The following is a 26,127-nucleotide window of genomic DNA, read 5'->3' as shown; positions in this document are numbered from 1 at the left end:
GGCTTAATTGGGGTGGTCATGGTGGACAGCAGAAGTGGACAGATTCTGGATTTTTCTGGAGGTAGGGCTTACAGGCTTATTGTTGCTTGGATGTGGAATGAGAAATCAGTGATGCCCTAGGTTTTGCCTTAATACGTGGGAGGACCCTTACTTGGCTGGGAAACACCAAGGTAGAAATGGGTCAGGGTGGAGGGGACTGGAGGTGTCTACCTTGGACATTTTAAATTTGAGATGCCTGATATATACCTAAGTAGAGATGTTAGATGGGCAGTTGAAAAATACAAGTCTGGAACTAAGGAGCTAGGATAGGGAGATAATCTGTTTGAATACATAAAGCAGAGTATAGGTGGTTTTTAAAGCCATAGAGCTGGATGGGATCCATCTCCAAAGGATGGGATGAAGAGACAGAAGAGAAGAGGCATAAATCTGTGCCCTCCTGCTCCCTACCGTCTGGATCCTTGATGGAGGCAAAAGAGCCATCAAAGGAGACTGAGAAAGAATAGCCCATAAAGCTGTAAGAAGCCAAGGAGGTGGTTGTCCTGAGAGCCCAGAGACTTTATAGGTGTCCTGTACTATTATAGGAGCAGGTTGTTAGTTAAAAGCACAAGCTTTGTGCCACTTGTTCATGTCTTGTCTGTCACAGACCTGGAACGTTGAGAGATGGGCCGTTGGCTGGCTGGCTGGCTGGCTGCTGGCAAGAGCCCACAGGCTCCCATTTTATCTCTGACATCAAGGCTGATATCTCCAGTTGGCTCCAGAGGCCTGTCGAAATCAGGCCCTGCCCCTGGCACTTCCCTACTCCTGTCACACACCCTGTGGCCCGGTGCCCTTCTTCTCTCCTGGCAGGGCTGGCTCCCTCGGTGCCGCCTACATGGCATGAGGCAAGCTCATTCCCACCTCTTCTCCTGGATTCTGCTGCTTCCCCTCCCAGAGAACACTTCCATCCTCCTGCGGCTTCTCCTTTCAGGCCCAGCTCAAGCCTCAGTTTCCCAGTCTCTCCCCACCTACCTGCACTTCACTAGGTGGTGGACTTCCTTTCAGAACCACCCCTATGGCTATACCTTTCCCTGCCAGGTGACTGAAACCCACTGGACATTGCCACCCTGCCCTTCATATCCAATCCGTCTTCCTACTGTGTAGGTTCTGTCCTGAAATCCCTCTCGAATCCCACCACTTCTCTCCATCTCTGCCCCTCTTGCTGGCCCAGTTCACCATTTCCCATCTGACCCACTGCAACTCCCCTTCCCACCTGCAGTCTTGTCCCCTCCATTCTCTACACAGTAGCCAGTGATCTTGTTCATGTCGCTTCTCTGCTTAACATCCGTTAATGGCATCCAGTCCCTTAAGATAAATACTCAATCCTTACCAAGTCTTCAAGGCCTCATGTGATTCAACCAACTACCCACCTTCCCAGGCATTTCTCACCTCTCACCTACATACCATGTCCCAGACACACCTGTTCCGCTCCTAAATGCACCAGCTTTTACCACCTCTGGGCACCTTGTGGGGCTAACTCTGATCTTTCTTTAGGTTTAGCTTTTTAAAGGCTGCTTCCTCCAAGGGTCATCCCTGATTCCTCCCCCTTCCTCCAAGAACTCATCCCTGATCCCTCCCCCAGTTGAAATTATGTACCCTCTGCTAGTTTGTTTGTTTATTTATTTAGCCTAGTATCTTTAATAGTACCCTGTGCTTTTCCTTGATTAGACTATCAGAATTTATTATTAGAAATTTCTTATCACTTATTTGTTCATTGCCTAGCAACTGTACTTCACTGCTCCACAAGAGCAGGTGCCACGTCTGTTTTGATGCCCAGAACCTACAGTATAACATAGCATCTAGCACTAATAGGGGTTCATAGGTCATTGTCATTAATAAACAAAGCTTTCCTTGACTTCTCTTACTCAAACTGACTTTTAGTTTCTTTGCTGTTAGTTCTTCCCAATTTATTTGTCTCCAAGCAGAAACATTAAAAATAGCAATAGCTACAATATATTAATAGGTTTATTATATGCCAGACTCTGTGTGCCACTCATGTATGCATATGTGTGTATGTGTGTGTGTATCTTTACAATAATCCTATGAAATAGATACTATTAACCCCATTTTACAGATTAGGGAAATGAGTCTCGGAGAGATAAAGTAATTGCCTAATGCTACCCAGCTACACTTACCCAATGTAAGTGTCACTGGCAAGATATGAATTCAGGCCTCTCTGACTCCAAAACTCTTAATCTTTTCTCTACGTTTGTCTGTGTGGGTGTTGTCTCCAGCTAGTCTGAAATTTTGTTGTTGCTGTGTTTTGTCAGTGGCCTCTTTGGTTTGTGGTTGTTGTTTTTTTGTTTTGTTTTTGGGTATCTTCCATCTCTGTGCTGTGGGTCCCCATAAGTACCTGCCACTTATGAGGGTGTGTCACCGGGCAGGTGAGAGCCACCTGTGTGAACAAGAGTTCCTTATTTCTGTCAAAGCCACCCTGTAAGGGGAGTGCTAGGGCTAGATCTAAGAAAGGGAGGGCAGATGGCCATCTACAGAACCAGACTTATGGGGGCCCAAAGGCCCACCTTCTCCTAATATGTCTACAACCAGGCCAGGCTGGCTGTGTCCCACCCTCTCCTCCCTGCCTGGTGAAATTCCCATCACGAGTGTTGCTTATGTGTTAGGTGACAAAGGTTGGCCTGATCTTCAGAAGGCCTCTCATAGGCGTTTCAAGCAGCTGAAGGGATTAGTGAACTGTCTCCTGGATCAAGGGCCTGGATGGGTACAGAGTAACAGAATCTCAAAGCTGAAGCAGATGAGCTAGATTTTAGAGCAACCTCCTGTGTAGTAGAGGAATCTCTTCTGTGGCCCCCAGGCAGGTACCCCTTGCATAATTCCAGTAATGAAAATTTAATACCTCCCATATGACCAAGTTCTTCTTACACTGAGGTCAAAGCTACCCACCCATAAAGGCCCATTTCCACTGCCGGCTGTGACACACATCAGTCTAATCCTCTTCTGGACCCAACAGGCCTTTACATACTCTGAGTTAGTTTCCATACTTGGCAGTTTCAAGACTCTGCTATCCTAGACTCCGCAGTGTACTCCAGTCAAGTTTTCAAGGAGCTGTGGCTTGGCTCCCTGCCTCGTCCCCTTGTGGGTGTTCCAGCTGGGGAAAAGAGGAAGATCCAGATGCTGAGCAGTAGGCCAGCTGCCTGGTGGGAGGAGGAGAGGACTCTGAGCACTTGAAGAAAAATTCCTCTCTGACCCTGTCCTTGCTCAATGCTTCCTGCTGCTCTCAGGGAAGAGGCACAAAGGAATACACCTGTGTACTCTTTACAATTAACATGTAAACATCTGGTATGATGACAGCACGTAGTTCGCATGAAATCCAGTAGTTTTCCTTCCCTGTCTCTTTATTTACTTAACATATAATAAGTTGGGGATCCCTGGGTGGCTCAGTGGTTTAGCGCCTGCCTTTGGCCCAGGGCGTGATCCTGGAGTCCCGGGATCGAGTCCCACATCAGGCTCCCGGCATGGAGCCTGCTTCTTCCTCCTCCTGTGTCTCTGCCCCTCTCTTTCTCTCTCTCTCTCTCTATCATAAATAAATAAATCTTAAAAAAAAAAAAAAACAAACTTTAACATATAATAAGTTATTTAACGCACAACCACTTTATCTATTTATTTAACATATAGTAATTCTACTTTTTTTTTTTTTTTTTTTTGGGATGTCTGCCTTCGGCTCAGGGTGTGATCCTGGTCTGGGGATCGAGTCCCGCATTGGCTCCCTGTGCAGAGCCTGCTTCTCCCTCTGTCTGTGTCTCTGCCTCTCTCACTGTGTCTCTCATGAATAAATAAATAAAATCAATTTATTTATTTTCAGTGATATGTATTTATGTATGTATGTATGTATGTATTTATTTATTTATTTATCAGGCGCAGAGAGCCTGATTTTGGACTCGATCCTGGGACCTCAGGATCATACCCTGAGCCGAAGGCAGAGGCTCAACCACTGAGCCACCCAGGTGTCCCAGTAATTCTACTTTTTAAAAAAATTGGTTTTCTGTCAAGAACATGTAAGATATTTTCAGGATTGATACTAGAAAACTTTTTTTTAAAGATTTTATTGATTTTATTTATTTATTCATAAGAGACACAGAAAGAGAGGCAAAGATAGAGGGAGAAGCAGGCTTCCTGCAGGAGAGTCCTGACATAGGACTCGATCCCAGGACCCCAGGATCATGAACTGAGCGGAAGGCAGATGCTCAACCACTGAGCCACCCAGGCATCTCAATACTAGAAAAAATTTTAAGGATAATAAAGAAAATAAACATTCACAATAATCTTATCATTCAGAGATAACTTCTTGAACCCTTAATATATTTCCTTTCAGTTCTTTTCTTCTAGGCACATATATACATAGAAATCAGTTTTATTTATATATACATGCAATATTGAGCTCATATTGGAAAAGTTTTTTACCAATCAGCAAATAGTAATCGTTTTCCTTTGCCATTAGAAAAAAAAGGTTTTAATCAATGGCTATAATTATCATCACATCATCTAAGTGTGATCATATCCACCAATTTTTGATGCTATGAGTATTATACCTTAAAGCCTAGAAAACCTGTCATTAATCTCCAAATTACAATAATTCCTCTCTCCTCTTTGCCAAGTTGGCAGAGATTTCAGTATTTCCCCATGATTTTTCTCCAGGCAACTCAGAGAATTCCCAGGCTGCTGTCCTTGTCCATGAGGCAGATCCCCTATCACTTTTCCACTGACTCTAGCATTCTCTACAGAAGAATCTCTGCTGATTTCCCCAGGTGAAGGAATGTGCCTGCGTGGTCAGGATTAATGAGGAGAATCCCCCAGAAAAGTTACTGGGTTACTGTCAACCCATATATGCCGGGAATTAGCTCCCCCCTAGAGAGACCCATGGTAGCAAGGTAAGCAAAGAAGTTTTAGCAATATTCCTATACCTTAGAATCCAATAAACTAAGCCCTAATACTGAGTCTCAGACACCAGTCCAAACTTCTCTCATCTTTATGGGCATTTCCTCCCTGGGACTACTCCCATTATCCTTCCCTGCCACCTGACCTCAGTGGGTGTCTTGAGTCTCTTCAGTTCATCATATACATTTCAATAATTTGAATCCCTAGTGTGAAGGAGTCAGGATCTCTACCTCCTTTTTCTACCATAAGGCTTCTCCGCTCCTATACAAATTTATGGAGGCAAACTGGATTCCTGAGAGGGTGCTACCCAACTCTACTCAGCAATGCCCAAGGCCCAAATGTCATGGATGTATTAAGAAGCAGATGACTGCTACCTCTGTTTATCAAAGACTTCTAAGCCATAGCCCCTGTTAACCTAAATAAACAACAAAAATGAAAAGCAGTTACAGGAACAATGCTACATCGAACATCTTTGAAGATTTGTAGAAGAGTTTATGTACAGTCAATTCCTAGAAATAGAATTGCTGGATGTAAGTTCATGCAAATTTTAAATAAAGATTACCAAATTGCCCTCCAAAAAGTTTGTGCTGATTTGCATTTTATCAACAAAGTCTCCTAGAGTCTTCCCCACACCCTGACCAACGTGAAGCCTTATCAACTTCTCATCCTTGCCAATCTGATAGATGAAAAATAGCATCACTTTGTTGTTATAATTTACATTATTAGTAGTAGCAATAATATTTTACAGGCTTATTGCATATTCCAATGATCCTGACGTTGTTGAACATCAGAATCACTAGAGAAACTTTTTATTTTTTATTTTTAAAAGATTTTATTTATATATTCATGAGAGACACAGAGAGAGAGACAGAGGCATTGGCAGAGGGAGAAGTAGGTTCCCCGCAGGGAGCCTGGTGTGGGACTCAATCCTAAGACTGCGGGATCACGACCTGAGCTGAAGACAGACGCTCAGCCACTGAGCCATCCAGGCGCCCCAATAAGGATTTCTTAATTCAGAGATTTTTAAATGTGAAAAAAGCATGCCTTAGAATTGATGAAATATAGTAATAGCAAAAATTTAGACACAACTTAAATGTCTACCACACAAAACTATATAGATAAACTGTGGTATACTTTACAGCTCTGAAAATGAATGAGCCAGTTCTATATTTATCAACATTAGCAGATTATATAAACATAATATCTAGTGGGGGGAAAACCAAGTTTACTGTAGAATACACATCCTTTATGTGATACCTCTTACATAAAATTTAAAACATGTGAAGTCATACAAAATGGAGCTTAGAAATAAAGACATATTTAGGAAAGGAATAAAGAGATGCCTCCAAATGATGGCTAGAAATGCAGGGTTGTGGTTACCCCCAGGGGAGGGAAAATGACCATGTGAGGGGCACACAAGAGGACTTAACTCTGTTACCACTGTTTTATTTTTACTCTGGGTAAAAAGTTTATGGATGTTTACTTTATTATTCTCTATACATTTTGTATGTCATAAAATAGCTTAATTCTTTTTTTAAAAGAAGAAATCAGAGGGAAAAATAAGATAATCAGAGAGGGAGACTCTGAAACAAACTGAGGGTTGCTGGAGAGGAGGTGAATGGGGGGTGGGGTAACTGGGTGATGGGTATTAAGGAGGGCAGGTGATGTAATGAGCACTAGGTGTTAAATGCAACTAATAAAACACTGAACTCTACCTCTAAAATTAATAATACACTATATGTTAATTAAGTAAATTTACATAAAAATAAAATAAAAAATTTTAGAAAAAGAGGAATTCAAATTAGAAGCTAAGCCAGGAAGATGTGCTTTGCTGGGAGTCTTTAATATGGGCAGGACAGCAATGTTTTCCTCCCTCCTCCCATCCTTTCCCAACTAGATGTCTCTAGGTTAGAAGGTCATCCTGAAGGTCAAGTGTTGAGCTCATTGTGAATTCTTATCCTGACTTGCTTAGGCTGTGATTTCTGTTTCCTGTGGTTTTGTTGCCATCTGCTTCTTCCTATGCATTATCTCTGTGCCAGCCCTGTCTTGCCTGCCTTCCCCTTCCCTCAACTCAGCCTTACTCACTGGGAAAGGATGGCTGCCTCTTTCCACTCCCAGACGGAAGAAAGAGTGAGGCTCCTCTACCCCAGCTCTGGGCAGGGACACTAACCAATGCTCTTTCTCCATCCCAGTTTACCCGGTGTTAAAATGGAATGACGAAGGCAATGGTCGGTCCTCCCATGACTAGGAAAGGCTTTATCTATGCTAGGATGTCATAAAGGCAATAGGCATGTGAGTGGGAGGTAGATGTATTATAGGGTTGACTTCCAGAGTCAAGGACCAATAAGAGATCTCAATAGATCCTTGAAAACATGGGGAGGAGTGGGAGAAAATGAGAGAAAGAACTTGGAAGAGCTCTTGCTTCATTACCCCCAAAAAGAGACCCCTGAAGATAAAAGCACAGACATGTACCTCCCATCCTAGATGTTTCCTAGGAGATATGGTTTTCCTAATCTAAAGACATAAGGGATGCAATTCAGGAGACAGAAGAGGACCCAACCTTGGGTAGTCCTCCCCTCCCCTTTCCCCACTGGAGACCCCCAAATAGAATCCTGCCACAGAGGTGGTGGCCTGGTGTATTAGTCAAAACCCCTTCAACCACAAGTGGCAGATTAATGGAAACTGGATTCAAGAAAGCATAAGGTGTGTTGGTCAGGGGTTGCCTTTATCATCTCATGTAATTGATAAGTCCAAGAAATATATGGGCTTTGGGCATAGCAGGATCTAGTGGTCCAGACCGCATCCTCAGAACTTTCTTTTTGTCCCTGTCTCTTAACTTTGCTTTTTTCTATATCAGCCTAGTTTCTTATGCTAAGCAAGCCCTTCATGTGGTGATAACTCAAAGCTTACATCTTCCTTAGAGTTCATAATCTAGAGAAAAGAATAGTGTCTCTCCCTCTCACTGATTTTCCCCTCCTCTCATATAATCCTAAAAAGAAAAAGCAGGAAAAGATCTAATTGTTCATGAACCAACCACTAAATCTAAGCAGATAGGAATGCTGACTAGCCTGGTTGACCAGGGGCCCACCTCTGAGGAAGGAGGAAGATCCCCCATGATTGACAGCTCCATAGGATCCCAAGCGCTCTCTTTTAGAGGAAGGGGAAAAGGATTCTGGGGGTCATTATATCCACATACCAGGATCCCATACACTCAATTCACCCCCTAACCTCAGAATTGACTTGAATGTATGAAATTGTTCCATATAGATTTGTTGTTCATATATTCCAAAATAAAATCATAATACAATCAAGTTATTTCATTTCAAATAATTATAAAGCCTAGGAGTAATTATAAATACCCATAAGTACGAATAATTACAAATTGCAGGTCTAGCATGCCAAGTATGTCTCTGCTTTAAAAAATATTTTCAAGGGGCCCTTGGGAGGCGCAGTCAGTTGAGCTTCCAATTCTTGGTGTTGGCTCAGGTCATGATCTTGGATCGTGGGACCCAGCCCTACGACAAGCCCCCTGTCAGGTTTGGGGGCTCAGCTCAAAGCTCAGTGAGGCAAGTGCTGAAGTTTCTCCCTCTCTCTCTGTTCCTCCCCACATGTTCTCAGGCACATGCTCTCTCTCTCTCTCTCTCTCTCTCTCAAATGGATAAATAAATCTTTAAAAAAAATTTTTTTTTCAAGAAGAGTTTGTAATAATGTAGTCAATCATCCCACTTGGCCCAGGATTCTGTTTTAGCACTGAAAGTCCCTTGCCCCAGGAAACCCTTCATTCTTTGGCCAACTGCACTGTTTGTATACCCTAAATGAGTCTTTAGTTATTGTTTGCAGCAAACGGGAGCTAAGGGCTCCACGCCAGGTACAACAGGGGCCTGGTTGGCACTCTTGGAGCCCAGAGTCCTTCTCTCTGAGGATTTGCATCACTAGAAAGAGGACATCACCAGAAAGGGGTGCCCCTACTCCCATCCACTGCACCGCTACAAAGGCATGTACACAGAGGGAGGACAGAGGTGTCACCTGCACTTGGCAGAAGATGGCTGTGATGCTGTCAGCTCCCACACACTCGGGACACGAGGCCTGAACCCTGCCCCCTCCAGGGCCGGCTCTGGACAGAGCTGGAGGGCCCAGCTAGCCACAGGAGGCAGGCAGGGAGAGGGCTCCCACACCTCTATGCTTCTCACAGACCCAAGTGCCCCTTCTGCTTGCTGTGCTTGGGTCCCATATCTTCAGGCTCGCCCAGGCACAGCCTAGATTATAGCAACCCAACTGCAGAGTCAGCCCCAAGTGCCGGCCCTACCCGCCCCACTGCCCAGAATGCCCTTGGCCTCAGTGCATGCTCCTGGCAGCTCCCCTCTGCTCTCCAGGCCCAAGTGCTGCCACCAACCAGCCAGAGCTTGTATGGAGGCTGGGCGGGGGCAGAGGAGGGCAAGCAGCCAGGGGGAAGTGGGCCTCCCAGAAGTCACTGCCGTGTCAGTTACCTGAGCCACTCACCACTTCCTCGGTACAAATTCTCTCTCTCTCTTATTTATTTATTTATTCATGAGAGACACAGAGAGAGAGAGAGAGAGAGAGAGAGGCAGAGACACAGGCAGAGGGAGAAGCAGGCTCCATGCAAGGAGCCTGATGCGGGACTCGATCCCCGGTCTCCAGGATCACGCCCTGGGCTGAAGGTGGCGCTAAAACGCTGAGCCACCCGGGCTACCCTGGGTGCAAATTCTTTAGCTCAAATCTTGATTGCTATGCAAAAATCAACCAAATATCACTAAAAAAACCCCTCAGTGTATTTTGCCTGAACCAGCTACAAGGCTTATATGAACCCTGAGTCTGGCAGAGCAAGCAGGGCTGAGGCTCATGGGGACAGTTGGAAATTGATATTTTTTATTTGTTTAAGATTTTATTTATTTATTCATGACAGACGGGGGGGGGGGGGGGAGAGAGAGAGAGAGAGAGAGGCAGAGACACAGGCAGAGGGAGAAGCAGGCTCCATGCAGGGAGCCCGATGTGGGACTCGGTCTGGATCTCCAGGATCATGGCCTGAGCCAAAGGCAGATGCTCAACCCCAAGCCACCCAGGTGTCCCGGAAATGAGTCTTTAGGGTCACATTCCAGGACTCCCTGGGGCTGATGACACTAATCCAGTGGCACAACAGGACCGTATTCTCCAGTGAGCGCTCAGGGATGCCCCCACCCCCCCAAAGAGCACATGTGCCTCCACCTCTTGAACCTGCACACACACACTCATATGCTCACACACACACAACTGGGTATGGAGTTGGTAAGAGAATCACCAGCTCTGGATCCTGCTGGGTATAGGCGATAACCTCTGTTTTCACTCACCATCCCCACTGCCCCAGCACCGCCGCCCGCCCCCCCCCCCCACCCCGTCCATGCCCTCCTCATAAGGTCTCCCATCACTCACCAAATGTCAGTCAATTTTTAGTCACTTTGAACTCCTCCGTGGCCATACTTTGGCTGTTCCTCTTTTCTGGCATCAGACACACCATTTTTACAATTTGGTGTGTCTGTTGTATCTTATTCAGAAGGACCTGCAGAATCCACCATTTATTTTCATTCTGAGCTGATGCCCCAGCATAGTGAGGCCTCAGTGGGCAGTATGGCAGGCCAGATGCCTGAAGGCACAGCAGTAAAAGACTCAGAGGATTCCCAGTTCTGTGGTCTTGCTGTAACTGTGTCTCACACTTACCTGAGATGATGAAAAAATACAGATGCCAGGCCCTGTTCCTGGGATTCTGGACTCACCTAGTCCAGCCTTGCATTGTACAGAAGGGGAAAGTGAGGCCCATCCTGCAGAGTTGGAACTGGAGCCCACGACTCATGGCTTCCAGGCCCGAGCTCTGCCCAGCACACCACAGTGCCTTCCTGAACATGAATGGGCACTGACCTTGAAACCAATAAGGAGCCAAGGCATTCCTCAGCTCTGCTGGGCTCTGTCAAACCCAAGGCTTGATATGAAGGCATCTGCTGCTCACAGACCTCGCAGGCCAGTACCACCCCAGCCTTCATCTCCTCTGCCTTGAGACATGCTGGGGAGCAGCTCTCAGGAAGTGACTGCAGAACCTTGGCTCAGGGGCTTGAACCAGATGCAACCAATGGGAAATTATGTTCCTCTGCTAGAACCTGCCTAGAACCAAATTCAAGTAAAAGAGCACCAGGCGCACCTGGGTGGCACAAAAACCTGAGTGCGAGTGTTTATGGCATCTTTATTCCTAAGTGCTAAAAATTGGAAACAGCTTTCTTCCCTGAACTGATGAATGGACAAAATGTAACACTTTTACGATGGAATACTACACAGCAACAAACAAAAACAAGCTCAATACAGAGACATGGATAGATCTCAAAAATCTGGTATTACACAAAAGAAGTCAGACACAAAAGACTAAACACCATGACCCATTTATCTGGAATTCCAGGAAAGACACCTCTAATCTACAGTGACAGTGAGCACATCCAGGGCCCCGGGGAAAGGCAAAGGATTAACCACAAAGGGCTATGAGGCAACATTTGAGAGGGATGGAAATGAAAAAAAAAAAAAAAAGAGAGAGGGATGGAAATGATCTACATCTTGATTGTGGAGGTGGTTACACAACTAAATATGTTTGTCAAAACTCATCAAATGGGTGTATTTTATTATACTAAGTTATACTTCTAAAAGTTGATTTTTTTAAATTATTTTTTTTTATTTATGATAGTCACACAGAGAGAGAGAGAGAGAGAGGCAGAGACACAGGCAGAGGGAGAAGCAGGCTCCATGCACCGGGAGCCCGACGTGGGATTCGATCCCAGGTCTCCAGGATGGCGCCCTGGGCCAAAGGCAGGCGCCAAACCACTGCACCACCCAGGGATCCCCTAAAAGTTGACTTTTAAAGTAAGAAAATAAGTCAGTTCACCAAACGGTCACTTTACCAAAAGCACAATCATTCTTCTGGGCCGGGCCGCCTGCTAGCGCCCAATCACATGGCATCCACTGAGCTGAGCCCTCAGCCTCCCTCCCCGAGCCCAGCTGCATGGTACCTGCCATCAACCCACACAGCACCACCGTCTCCCTCAGACCCCAGCCCAATTCATTCCCAGGGCCCCTCGGACAGCCTTGCATAGCTTGCATGAGTCTGGGCAGGCCTCTCTCTTCTGCTCTGCGGTGGGCAAAGGATAGTGCTATGAGGCCCCAGATGTCTCCCAGATGTCAACGGGAAGCAGGGTGGCTGCGCTTGGGATATCCAGAGTCTCCGACTAGTAAGCCATCGCTACTGGGTGGCAGAGGTCAGCACATACCCTACGATAACCGACTACCCAGGTATTTTTCCACGTCTGTTATTTACAGGAAAACAGGCCTAGAGAAGTTTCAAAGCCACGTTTTAACTTCTGTTTCTCTTTGTATTTTGAAGATGGCCATCTTCCTTGGGGCAGTGGAGGCCAGGGGCCAGTTTGAGGGAAGAGTGGACTGTAGGGATCACAGGGACAAAAACCTAAAACTAAATGATCACTTAAAATGACATTGCTTTGGGGTACCTGGGTAGCTCAGTCGGTTACGTGGCTGCCTTCAGCTCAGGGCATAATCCCAGAGTCCCGGGATGAAGCCCCACGTTGGGCTCCCTGCTCGATGGGGAGACTGCTTCTCCCTCTCCCTCTACCTGCTACTCCCCCTACTTGTGCTCTCTCACTCTCTGTGTGTCAAATAAATAAATAAAAATCTTAAAAAATAAATAAAATAAAATAAAATGACATTGCTTGAAATGGTCACAGTTCATCCTTTGGTTTAATTATTGAAATGCAATTTTTAAAAAGCCGTGTTTATCTATTTGAGAGAGAGAGAGAGAGAGAGAAGCAGATTCTGCTAAGCATGGAGCTTGGTGCCAGGCTGGATCTCACTACCCTGAGATCATGACCTGAGAGTCGGAGGTCTAACTGACTCAGCCACCCAGGTGCCCCAAAATGTAATTGACATACATACTATTAGTTTCAGGCTTACACCATAGTGATATGTTTTTAATACATTATGAAATGATCCCCATGATAAGTCTAGTCTGTCACCATACACAGTTATTATAATATTATCGATGATTTTCTAAGCTGTATATTACATTCCCATGGCTTATTTATTTTATAACTGGAAGCTTTTAACCCCTTTACCTAGTACACACACAACCCCTAAACCCTCCTCTGGTAACCAACAGTTTGTTTCCTGTATTTGAGTCTGTTCCTGTTTTTTTTTGTTGTTATTGTTATTGTTGTTGTTCTTTTGTGTGTCAGTTTCCACATATAAGTAAATCATGTGGATTTGTCTTTCTCTGTTTGACTTACTTTATTTAGTGTAATGCCTTCTAGATCCATCTATGTTGTTGCAAATGAACATTCCTTTTTATGGCTGAGTAATATTCCATTATATATACACACACATACGTATACATATACATATACACAGTACCTCTTCTTTATCCATTCATCTATGGATGGACACTGACGTTGATTCCATATCTTGGCTATTGTCAATAATGCTGCCATGAATATAGGGGTTCATGTATCCCTTCTGACCAGTGTTTTCATTTTCTTTAGATAAATACTCAGTAGTGGTATTACTAAATCATATGGTAATTTTATTTTTAATTTTTTGAGAAACCTCCTTACTGTTTTCCACAGTGGCTGCACCAATTTACATTTCCAACAACAATATATGAGGGTTCCCTTTTTTCCACATCCTCACCAACACTTGTTATCTTTTGTCTTTTTGGTAACAGCCAATCTGACAGTTGTGAGGTGATATTTCATTGTGGTTTTTATCATCATTTTTTTTTAATTCCTTGGTAAATCTTTGGTTCTCAGGAGAGCATAGTTCCTAATCACAAAGTCCCTTCCTTTGCAAGCAATGTCTGTTCAGAATCTGTCTTTCCAGAATCAGAGCCCAGTGCAGAGCGAATGTTCTCCCCCAATGTAATGTCATCTGTTGCAGGTACCCAGGGCCATATAGGCTCCAATGGCCAGGTGACTTTTACCCAGTGTGGCCTCCATCAATATCCAGCCTGGCATTCAAGAGGCCCTCCCAACCCTGTAAAGCAGCCATAGGGAAAGGCAGTGTCTGCCCGTGTAGACTTAACCCCTACCTAACCACAGATGGACAGGACTCAGCTCTGGCCTGGCAGGGCAGACTGAAGGCAATGAAATGAACAGAACCTACAACCCCACCTCCCGCCACCTTCCTCTGATACTTACAGGCCTGCTTGGAGTCCTCCTCTCCCTCCACAGATGAGCAGATCTTTATCTTTCCCAAGCCCCAGTCCCTTAGGTCCAGAGTGACAGCTAGAGGATCTGAAGCCATCTGCAGGCACTGGAGCCACTAGGGCATGTGGATGAGACAAGACCCAGAGCATTCTTCACAGGTGAAGAGGAAGAGGTATATCAGAGGCCTTTTGTAGACCCTGGCCTCCCCTGAGGGTCCATACTAAGCTAATAATGGTGGCACACCTGCCTTCCAGCTCACCCACACTACACAGTGAGGATGGTCACCCGTTCTACCCCTAGGAGGGGGATTTGCTATCTTTCTCAAACTGCCAACAAAAACCATGATTCTTAAACTTGATACCCAGGACTTCCTCTCATCTCCTTTCTGAGTCTTCGTACCCTTGCTCATGTTTTCGCACCTGAGACAAATGCCCCTTCCTGCTTTATTCATCAGGCTCTACCCTTCAAAGGCAAGTGCAAGTTCTTCCTATGCCAGGCAGCCTCTTCTGACCTCCCAGGCCCTGGGCGGCTGTGTTTTCTGAATGGCATATTTTTCACACCTCTCCTCAGATGTGACAGGATCATCCTGAGACCACTTGAGTGACCTTCCTGTCTCACCCAATAAAACGGGAGGGAGCTCCTTGGGCAGGAATGATGTCTAGGTGTCTCTGATAATCCTGCGCATCACACCTCTTTGGTGAAACCAGTGCTAACTGAAGATCAGCCATGTGCTGAGCGCATTATCTCCTTTAGTCTCTGTAACCAACCCATGAGGTTGAAATCCTTATGCTTTCCATTTTGCAGATGGAGAAACTCAAGTTCTCCCATCTTCAAGTGTATAGGGATAAATTGAGCCAAGTTCATGCAACCAATAAGTAGCAGAAGCCACATTCAAATCCAGGTCTATGAAACTTTAAAGTCTAGACCCTCAACCCTTAACCCTACTGTGTTCAGTCAAGTTTGAGACAATGGCCACGTCATTCTCACTGACGTGACCAGGGACAAAGAGTGAACGCAGTGTGCAAAAGTCTCCAGCCAGTCTCGCTCTGTGGGAGAGAGTCAGGAGCTGGAAAATAATAAACATCTTGCTATAAAGGGGAAGAATGGAACATATTTGTGAGCCAGATCTACTGCCAACACTAAGAATATAAGGATTACCTACATTGGGATGAGGGTGCTTTCTTGTCATGTTTATGCTTATTTTGTATTTCCTCATCATCCTAATGGAATCATGTCTAGCTTGTTGGCCAGAGGTTCTTACACATCTGGACATACTAACACACATCTCCTGATGCATGTATTTTTAGAGCCAGAAGTTCTGAGGTCAGACTGACTTGCCTCCCAAACCTGTCACTTACCATGGTGACCTAAGCCACTTACTTCTCCTCTCCATGTTTTAATCCTTATTTTAGGGGCACCTGGGTGGCTCAGTGGTTGAGCATCTGCCTTTGGCTCAGGTCATGATCCTGGGATCTTGGGATCGAGTCCTGCATCAGACTCCCCACAGGGAGCCTGCTTTTCCCTCTGCCTGTGTCTCTGCCTCTCTTTGTGTGTCTCTCATGAATAAATAAATAAAATCTTAAAGAAATCCTTCCTACCCCCAGATCAAAAATAGATTCTCTTATGTTGTCTTCTATTAACTTTATAGTTTTGCATCTCAGATGTTGATCCCATTTACAGCCCATTTTTCAAAAATATGGAATTAAGTGGGGATACTGTTTAATTTGTTCTATTTGCTGAGCCACTCATGTCCATATCATCTGTTAAATACCTATTCTTTCCCTATTGATTTGTGGTGCCGACTTTATCATTGATTCAGTTTTCTTAAATATAGGGCATGTCTCTGATCCCTCAATTCTATCCCATTGGTCCAGTTCTTGCCCCAACAGCATATTGTTTGTTTAAGTGTAGCTTTATAGTTTATCTCAGAATCTGGTAGGGCAAGACTCTCCTCTTTACCATTATTTTTTTAAGGGTGAGCTTGTTACCCATGGATATTTATTAAGAGGAGGAAATTTAAGATGTATTTTGCATGTAGCAGTGTGCTTGTGGCATCTTTTGCTTTACTGAAATTTTATGTTTCTGTATTTCAAATCTGGTGATATATCCTTATTGGCTTATTTAGTAAGATTCTCTTCATCCCAATATTATATTAAATTAATATTCTCCAATATCTTATTTTAAATCTTCTCTAGTTTTATTTTAATCGTTAGGTATTTAACCTGTCTGGAATTTGTGTAGTTATCAAGTTAGGAGCTAACAATTTTATTCCAGTGGCAAGCTAGCTTTTCCAATAATGAATAGTCCACCCTTTCATCCCTATTTGAAAGATTTCCTTTATCATATACTAAAATGCCACATACACATAGGACTGTTACTTGCTTTAAGGAATTTGTTGGCAAAGGATGGCTAAGCATCGGATGCATTTGAGCAGGAGAACGGCAGGTTGGAGGGGTGGTTACAAAGTTCACTGGCCAGCCAGGTGTGTGGGGGAGGAATCCCTGGGAGTCAGAGGAGGCCAAGAGACAGATGCCACTGACAGGATGGGCATAGATACCAGAGGCATCTTGAAAGAAGAAAGGGGAGGAATTTATCCTTGCTGAATTCTCGGGGGAATGCTGTCAGTTGAACCACTAGAACAAATGTACTTTTCAGTGCTGGGTTACCTGAGGCCAAGGGGGCTGCTGGTGAGAGGCAAGTCCAGGTCACCCTGGTCAATGGGAATCGGTGAACAAGGCCCCAGCCTCCGCCACAGGCAGAGCCCTCCAAGGACACAGGTTGAGGGCTCTGTGGAGATCTCAGGCTCCCTGCTCATCAAGGAGGAGAGGGGTGGGATGGGAAGGAGCATAGTCCCTTCCACTTTGTGCAGCAGCAGCTTTGGAATTTCCACCCAAAGTGACTCTGGGACAAGGGGAGAAAGGGAACCTGGCTTGGAGCATCAGCTGTTTAACAAGAGCTTAAGTTTTAGCTTAAATTGTATGTTCCTTAGAGGCCTGTTAGATGAGAAGAGGAGGTTTATGCGCTCCTTCCCCAGTCACAGGGACTGGCACTCATTACCTTCCCAGCACACTTCCCACCATCCCCACGGAGTCCTCTTCCCCTCCTGCCCCACACTGGACTGGTTACCCCTGAGTTCAGCTCCCTCTTCTCCCCTCACTAGATCATATATTCTTCGTTGTTTCCTTCTAGACGGCCCTGAGCAATGAGTGCAGAGCTGGGGACACAGTGGGCAGTAAGTAAGTGCCTGCTGGGAGGTTGGTCCACTCAGTTTGCCACTGCACCAGCTCCCACCTGGGTCAGAAGCTATGCAGAGGGTGCAGAGGAAGGCACTCCAGTTCACCTCCTGTGAGCCTCCTATTCAGTTTGATTCCATTCAGCTAAAAATGAGGCCCTGCTCTCAAGGCATTTATGGACGAGGAAATACAAGGGTTGGAGACCTAGATTTTTCCATGCATTACCTTGGATGGATGGAGAGGGGCGTGGCTGGGCTTCTTCAGTGAAAAGAGGATCAAGTACCAGGCTTTAGGGAATGCTCTGGAGTTTGGGGCTTGCCCTGGGCCTATTTGATAGGCAAAGATAAAGGAGTGGAGGGAGGGGAAAGACAAGAGGGAACCCCAGTGAGGAGGTGCCCCAGAACTCACCATCCCTTCATCCCTCACTTTCAGGGCACTGTAGTGCTGTGGGTTGGGCTGCCCACAATAGCAATAGTGTTGCCTTCGTAAAATTCAGCTCTGATTGCATCGCTCTCATGCTCAGAAACCATCTATGGCTCTTCATTGCCTACAGAGTAAGTTCAAATTTAAAGCTTGGACTTTGAGGGTCACAACTATTGGGCCCTAATGTATCTTGCCAGATTTGTTCCTTCACAAAGCGTCCCTCCTCTCTGCCCAACTTCCACCATTCCCTGTATCCCACATTCCACCCCCACATCTCCTTCCACACCTTACTACTCTGACACCAGAGTACTTGCATAGCTGAGCATACCCTGCTTTCTGGCCTCCCTGCTTTTGCTCATGCTATTCCTTCCTCCTAGCATACCTTTCCCACCTCTCATTAGCTTTTGAAATCCTAGCTGTCCTCTAAGACCCAAGTCAGGTGCTACCTCCTCCATGAAGTCTTCCCAGATCTACTCTTTTGCCTCCCAGCCAAATCCACCTCCTATTTTCTGGGCCCCCTAGCCAGTTATTAGCTATGTGACACAGCTCTGTAGACCACGGATGTTTACAAATGTGAAGGATTTGTATTGCTTCTTCTAGGATGCCCCCGTTACCATAGGAGACTTGGACCTCAGCCTCTGAGGGGTTGAATGCATTTGTCCCACCCACCCCCACCCACCATCACCTGGACTATCAGCAACTTCAGGCCTCGAATTTCCTTTCTTAGTAGCATGTATACAGTTGATACTAAGTGTGTGAACTAAATTGAATTTAATGGATTCCACTGAGGGGTGTGGGTACTGAGTCTGTGTCCTTGGCAGTGGGGTAGATGGTAAGGGAAGGGAAGGATGCACACTAAGAGGGGTTTAGGCTAAGGCCCCATCTACCTTCTGGAGGGCCTGACAGGCAGAGGGGAGCAGGGTGGGGGCACCTCTGCCTGGCACAGGAAAGGGTCCCCCAGATACCACCGATTGGGTTTCATCCATGCATTCGGGCCTAGTCAGCCCTGTGTTCAGATCTCACCCTCGATTTCACAAAATCGCTTTAATATGTGGGCCAGAAAAGCCGGTTGTAGGGCCTCGGGCGATAGCTCAGGCAGGAAACTCCCAGTGTACCCAGCTGGGCAGCCGAGCAGGCGAAGTCACCTCACCAGGCCCCTGAGTGAGCCAGCCATCAGGCCGAGATAGAGATCAGTTGGGTGGAGCAGGAGCATCCTCTAAGCTGCCCTGAGATAGGCAGAGGCTGGGCACACCCTCTCTCCACTTGGCCTTCCAGGAGGGAGAGCTGGGGACACTTGCACTTGACCCTTTCCTCACCAAGGATTCAGGCAATTATTTTTTCTTCTCCCTCTAACTTTGGGAGCCCTGACCTCCCTGCCTTCCACGAGGTCCCTGTCCACAGCTCCTGGGTATGAAGCTGTGGGACTAAGTGGAATTAGGAGGGAGCATACCACCTCCCCATTCCCCCAGATGCCCAGAAGGACATCTCTGAGCCATGACCTTGATAAGCTAAAGAGGGAAGGCTTTCCCAAATCCTGGCTGGGCTAACCTGAGAACTGTGAAGGTCCTGCATGCTGTTCTCACCACCCGTTCCCTTGGACAGCCAGCTGCCTCTGAGTTTCTGGGGGCCAGCAGACTGCTGACCCCAAGGGTCAGGACCACCTGCTGGTTCCTACATTTCCAAGATCTGAAGGCCTCTGAGTCCCTTGATACTAAAGAGTTGAGGCCCCCCACACCCCCCATCTGCCTACCCACCATAACCCCTCCCCATGCAATCCCAGCCACAGCAGAGAGGTGTCCAGAGGGCGGAGCTCTGAGTCAGAATATAAATTCCCAATCTTGCCACCCAGCTGGAGAGCTGCCACGATGCTCCAGAAGCAGATGCCTGCCTGGCTCTCCCACTACCTACCAGACCTATGCCAAGCAGAAGATGGCAAGCCTTCAGCCCCCTGTGCCTTGGAGGTGAGGGAGAAGTGCTGGGTGGGTGGGGCTGGCGGCTGAGGGCAGGAGGCAGGCACGGGGAGGGCTGGGAGAACTGTAGACTCCAGACACGGAGCACTTAGGCTTGGGCAGCCCCCACCTAGCACTGGGGGTGTGGGCTGGTCCAGTTGGGGCTCCTGGGTGGATGGCTCAGCTGAGGGTACCCACGGACTCGACAAGGTGCTGTGTGTGGCACAGGGCCATCTGGGGCCAGGTCAGCACCCGGGTAGACGGTGCTGGGAACTGCCAGAGGTGGATCCATGCTTGCCTGAGCTAGCGGTGAACGGGCATTTACCCTGTGGACATCCTTGCCATGCTGTGCAAGTGTGCGGCATGGTGTCTCATGAGGATTGGTGGCATTGCCAACCTGTCATATCAGCCAGGAAGTTCAGCTGGATCTGTGGTCAAGACTCCTGGGCCCACCATCTGACTCCTGAGGGCCTCCTAGAGAGACTCTGGGTTCAAGGCCAGGATTCCAGGGCTCCGGACCAGCTCTGCCTCAGCTTTCTCATTTACCTCAAGCTTCCAATTTGCCATGGGCATGCCATGGCCCGGACTGTCAGCAGCTACTTCTTCCCGGTTCTCCTCTCCGGGCCCTTCCCCCAGGCCACACTGACTCACTGAATGAGATGAGCAATGGCCTGAAAGTGTCTTGTCCTTTCGGGGTGGAAGATGGAGACCCCACTCAGCCTCCAATGAGCCCAAGGAGGAGAGCTCCGAGCTGCATGGTGCCTGGTGCCCTGCTGCCATGGTCAGGACAGGTACCACCTTCTGGGGGGCGCCCACGTTTCCCCACAGCACTCAGGGGACTGGAAGAGCCTTTGGTCAGCTGTTGTTCCTGCCTCCCCAGTCTAGTTGAGCCCCTGGAACCTGGGCTGGGAGAGAGCTTCCAGAGAAGCGATAGAGCGCCTGAAGCAGGGAATGAAGCAGCTGAGAACAATGCCTGTCCCTCTCGGGTCCCAGAGGGTCTGTGACTCAGAGCTGGACTTCTTGCCCTGACCCTCACCTAGCCTGTGTGATACAAAGGGAAAGAGCCATGGTAGCTCCTCCCAGGAGCCCCCTGGTCTGGGATGTTGCTCAGACAGCTGGGAAATGTTCTGAGGTCCCATAAAGTCCTCATCCCAGTGATGTCCTTTGAGGGAAGGCCCACACATACTGGAAGCTATCACCAGGCTATTCGAAGCTCTGACACAGATGTTGCAAGGAACTGGTGGGATGTATACACCCAGCTCTCTGGGGAGGAGGAGGCGGCATCACCAGCCAGGCCTGCCTCGAGAAGCCCTGAGGAGGGAGTTCCCACAGGCTCCCTGGGAGCTGTCTTGCCCTCTCCTGCACCCAAACCTTGTGGGCTGGTTTGGTTAGGGTCCACCTGGCCTGGGGGTGGGTATCACACCCACCACTTCTGAAACATGGTTGTCAGACCCAACCTCCCGAATTCCCACCCCTACCTGGGAGCCTGCCCCTGGAAGCCCATGGGTAACTGTTCCAATGATGGATTTGTGGTGACAGCTAGACCTGGGGTGCAGGGAGAGCCCTGAATCAGCAACGGAGGGCTTACTCCTGCCTCTGCTGTTAAGTAGTCCAGTGCATGACCCAGAGCTAGCTTTAGCCAGTTTGGTTAACTCACTATGAGAGCCCGCGCCCCGGATGCCACCCTGCTGTCAGGTAGATCTGCGCCTGAGTCCTGGCCCTGCTGCTTCTGTACTGTGTGCCCTTGTGTGAGATGCAGTCTCTCTAAACCCAGGCTTCTCCACAAAGTTGGGATAACACCACCCTCCTCAGAGTGTGGTTGGGGGGCTAAATGAGAACAGATGTGGTGCGCCTGGTCGGGCCCAGGGCCTGGTGCATAGGAAGAGCTCAGGGAATTGCGCTCCCCAGCCCCCACCAAGGTCCTACCTATAAATATGGGGGTAGGAAGGGGGACTAGTGAACTGCCTAATAGCCAGTCCTGAGGGTCAAGGCGGGACATCTTTTCCATATGAGCTGGCAAGATCTGCCTGTCCTGAGTAGGTCTCAAGGGGAAGTAGAGTCCTGGCAAGATCAGCCCCGGGAATCAAGGCCAGGGAAGAGGCTGGAGCCAGAGCTGGGTGTGTCTGTTGGCCTGAGCTGTAGAGCCCTTTCTCCCACGTGGCTTCCCTGAAAGCCGTCAAGCCCACCCTTCCCACGCAGCTGTATTGGTTATTATCATATCTGAATACACTTCTGTACTGTTTGCCGAACAGTCCCTGCCTGGAGCTCCAAACCCTGAGTGCTCCCTGGTCCTTACCCAGGACCCTCTGATGCCCCATGAACTGAAGGATCCTCATCCATCCCTGCTGCAGGGCTGCAGCCCAGCTGGCATGATGCCTAGCCATGGCTGTTGTTAAATATTCTGATTTTCTCCCTGATAACCAGCCAAGGCCTCCCATCCAGGGACAAGCTTGTCTGAGTCCTTAAAGTGGCTCCCCTTACCACACCGTAAACTACCCCATAAGTTTGGGTCCCATAATATCGCTGGTTTCTGGTTTCCAGCTGTACAGCCACAGACACTGTGCTTTATTCCTTTGGATCTTTTTACTGTGTATCAATTACCTCTGGGGCCATGAAGTTTCGCTTATCTCTAGCACCACTTCAGTTGAGCTGGTTATTTATATCTGAAGCAAAATGGGTACATTCATTTCTATCCAAGACGGTCATTTTTCACCAACCTGATCATCGGGATCATCTGGGCCCAAGACTTGAGTCCCATGTTCCCACTGCCTTCCTCCCAGCCTGACCCCTCTGGCCTATCTCCCAACCCCCTTGCTGGCAAGAAAGTGCTTTGGAATTGGGTCTCTCCTATAAATTGCAGAGCTAGAAACTGTGATTTGAGACTCAAGGTAGACCACACGGGAGCCTTCTGTGGCTACTGGGAGTGGAACTCGTTCAAAAACCCTTAGGCTCTGGTGGGACTCCTTAAAAGAGGGAGGTTGTGGAATATGTTGGCAGGAATGTAGCCAGTGAAAGCATTGCAAGTAGAAGGACTATCAGAGTTTGGGGGTTATTTTGGAGCCTGGGGGGAATTCAGAGTGAAAAGAAGGAAAAGAGGTTCTAAGAGGAAAAGCTGGAGGAGGAGGAGGAGGAGGACATGAGGGGCAAGCGACACCTGTCATTGTGTTGAAAGGTAAAGGTCATTTTCAAGTAAAGTGACACCATGGTCGTGGTTATGAGCTTGAATCAGAACTAGATTCACACTTAAGGTCCTCTTGATTCTAGCTGAGTTTCAGACGTCAGAGAACACAGGCTCAGATTCGCCATCTGTGAAGTGAGGCTAATAACTGCTTCGCGGGTCATTGTAAGGACTGAGCAAGATGGAATGTAGAGATTAGACTCACAACGCCCAGCATATAGCAGACGCTCAACAGGTCATGGCTGAGGTGGTTAGCGCTGTTGGCTTAGAGTGGGAAGAGGTGGGCAGCCTCACTGGAGGGCACCAGGGCTACATGGCAGCAGCAGACTCTTCCTGGAGGGCAGGAGGACCTCGAGTGAGGTCCTGCTGGAAGCTGTGAATGCTCCCTTCCAGACTAGACGTAAGGGGGCCAGGCAGAGCAGCCCCTCTGGGAGGCAAGAGAGGGACGGTGATGGCCGAGAGCCCCTCAACACTAGGAAATGCCCTGAGGCCTCTGGCGGCCCATGTGAACTGTCGTTGCCCTCTGAGAAAGTAGGCCAGTGGGAACAGGCTTTGCCACAACTGTTCTCCTGCGTGAAAAATGACACCTGCTTCCTCACCAGATCAGACCAGGACACCGGCTCTGCCAGCTGGGGAGTGAGAAACGAGGAGCCCATTATGCCCAGAGGGGGGTCTGGCAAAGGCCTAGCCATGTTTCCAGAACCAGGAGAGAAGTGATGTGTGTGGCCTTTGACTTGAGTCACATAGCTAAACAGAATCCTGTGAGATCAAGTTATTAATTGTGAAGATACCCAACATTCAGAGCTAACCTCACCAAAGGATTCCTCAGGCCTATTTATAACTGTCAGTTTGGCTTTGGCTCTGATTCTGAGGAAACTGTTGGGGATTGAGGAAGAAGAGGCCCTAATTCTATCTCAGGGTCTAGGTAGCAGCCTTTCCAGGTGTCGTTCTATTGTGGCTGTTTAGAATGAAGCCCCAGAAGAGGCTGCAAGGATAGACATCAACATGATGACAGTTCTCATGACAAGAAGATCATTTTCACTATAATGAGTATTAACTAAACTCATTGTGGTAATCATTTTGCAATATCTGTATATTAAATCATTAGGTTGTACACTTAAAACCAATATAATTTTATGTGTCAGTTTTATCTCAATTAAAAAAGATTAATACCTCAGGCACCTGGGTGGCTCAGTGGTTAAGCTTTTGGCTCAGATCGTGATCCCGGGGTCTTGAGATCAAGTCCCACATCAGGTTCCCTGCAGGGAGCCTGCTTCTCCCTCTGCCTGTGTCTCTGTGTCACTCATGAATAAATAAAAAGTCTTTTTAAAAAATTAATATCTGTTATAAAGATCTTATGAAGATTTAAAAATGTAAGAATAGTGTCTGGCAAATAGTAAGTGTTCAGTAGATGCTAGCAAGCTATTGCAGTGTTGTCTCTGATAATAGCCAAAACAGATGAACTATCTGTGTACAGTTTGAGTTCAAAATAAAAATAATTATAACATTAAAAACAAAAACAAAAACAAATGATAATAGTGATCATCAATAATGGGATGCTGGAGACTCTTTTTCTTCATACTTTTATGGTTTTTCCAAAACCCCAATAATACTTTTTTAAAGATTTTATTTATTTGAGAGAGAGAGAGAAAGAGGATGAGCAGAGGGAGAGGGAGAAGCAGACTCCCTGCCCAGCAGGGAGCCTGATGCAGAACTCGATCCCAGAAACCTAAGATCATGACTGAGCCAAAGTCAGACTCTTAACTCAGGCACCCTCCAATAATATTTTAAATAGAGAAGAATTGCATCCTTTTAAAAAGTTGTAACGTGATTTTGGCAACATAGGGTGAACTATGTGGAGTGTAAAGGGTTCTATAGTTCAAAGGCCTCTATAAATATGGTCCTTTGGTCGGCTGGAGGAGTCCAGTGTCGTCTGCCATGGGTACAGGCTGGAAGTGGATGGTAAATAGACTCCTCTAAGCCAGGGTCAAACTTTCAGGGAAGGGGCTTCAAATCCTGAGATTCAAACAGATGAAGCGTGAACAGAACAGGCCTGAAGCTGTCCTCTTCCAAGGTGTGTTGGCTCCTAGCAGTGGGGCGAGGAGAAAGCCTTGGGGACCAGTGATCCTCTGGGGCCCAGAATGCGGATTGAATGGGAGGAGACTTCTTGGGAATGAGCAGTGGGAGCCCGTGGCTCTGGAGCTGCTGAGTAGTCATAGCCTGAAGAGTGTCCCACTATCCTCTCCAACCACAGGGTGGGCTGTCTCCATGCCATCTCCTGACCGTGAAGGTCATCCGGATGAGAAATGTCCGACAGGCTGATATGGGTGAGTATCCTCCTGTCTTCCTTCTTTCTCTGCTCATGGGACCTGGATTAAGTCAGGCCCTGGCTGGAGAAACATCAGAGGAGTGGCAGTGGGGGTGGGGGTGGGGGTGATTGCTATACTCAGGTAGTATTCCAGGCTTTGGGGTTTATATCATTTTTCCAGGCCCCTCCTCTCACCTGCTACCTTGGCACTACTGGCCCCTGCAGACCACCTGGGTCTGAGAACCGTGTTCACCTCACTCTCTCTTCCCTACTCCCCCTCCTCTAGCACCCATTGCTAGGAGCACCAGCTTCTCCCATGGTGGGCCCCTCTTGCTTCTGCATGAGTTTGTGGGCTGCTAGAGGTGGAAGGAGAGGCCCATCTGTCAGCCTAGTCCCAATGCCCTTTCTCAGTGCATGGGTCCTAAATTGGGTTCTGGGGTTCATGGCAGAAGCCACATAGCACCAGCTCTGCAGTGTAGCCCCATGGATATGGTCGGACTCACCAGGGCTGTTTGTGCAGTGTTTTCTTGTAGACTTAACTTCACTTTCAACCCAGTCTTGGCTGCATTCCCAGATTATGGGGGCCCTGGGAAGTCTTTGGCTTAAGAGAGAAGTGAAGGTATCTGGGTGGGCAGGATACTCCCCTCATGCTTATCTTTGGGGTGGAATTCGAGAAATCAGGAGAACTCAGATCTTCTCCCGATGCTGCTCTCAACTTGCTCCATCCAGAGTGAGGCTTGGCCCTCAAGAAGGAAAAAGCTCTGTGTCAAAGCCCCATGGCTTAGGTGTCCCCACTGACTGGTGACTACACAGGCATGGCCTAAGAGCCACCAAGCTCCCCCAGAGTTCCATCATTTTCCTCTTG

General features: G+C 47.4%; 1 protein-coding gene across 9 annotated transcripts in view; it reads left to right on the top strand.

The window, feature by feature from the left end:
• The window catches only part of PLA2G4E (phospholipase A2 group IVE), a 58,627-nt gene that overhangs the window by 5,028 nt on the left and 27,472 nt on the right, over positions 1–26,127 (top strand). For 4 of the 9 annotated variants that reach the window (XM_072809340.1, XM_072809341.1, XM_072809342.1 and 1 more), the window contains one exon: positions 25,209–25,281. The exons of 1 other annotated variant lie outside the window; for it this stretch is intronic. In XM_072809340.1, coding sequence (XP_072665441.1) covers positions 25,209–25,281 — 73 coding nt within the window. Of the gene's footprint in view, positions 1–17,836; positions 17,959–19,676; positions 19,789–25,208; positions 25,282–26,127 lie in introns of all 9 variants that reach the window. 4 more of the 9 variants (XM_072809343.1, XM_072809345.1, XM_072809344.1 and 1 more) reach the window with 2 other exon arrangements.

Source organism: Canis lupus, chromosome 32, assembly GCF_048164855.1.
Source record: "Canis lupus baileyi chromosome 32, mCanLup2.hap1, whole genome shotgun sequence".
Classification (NCBI taxonomy): domain Eukaryota; kingdom Metazoa; phylum Chordata; class Mammalia; order Carnivora; family Canidae; genus Canis; species Canis lupus.
This window is presented reverse-complemented; position numbering and strand designations above follow the sequence as displayed.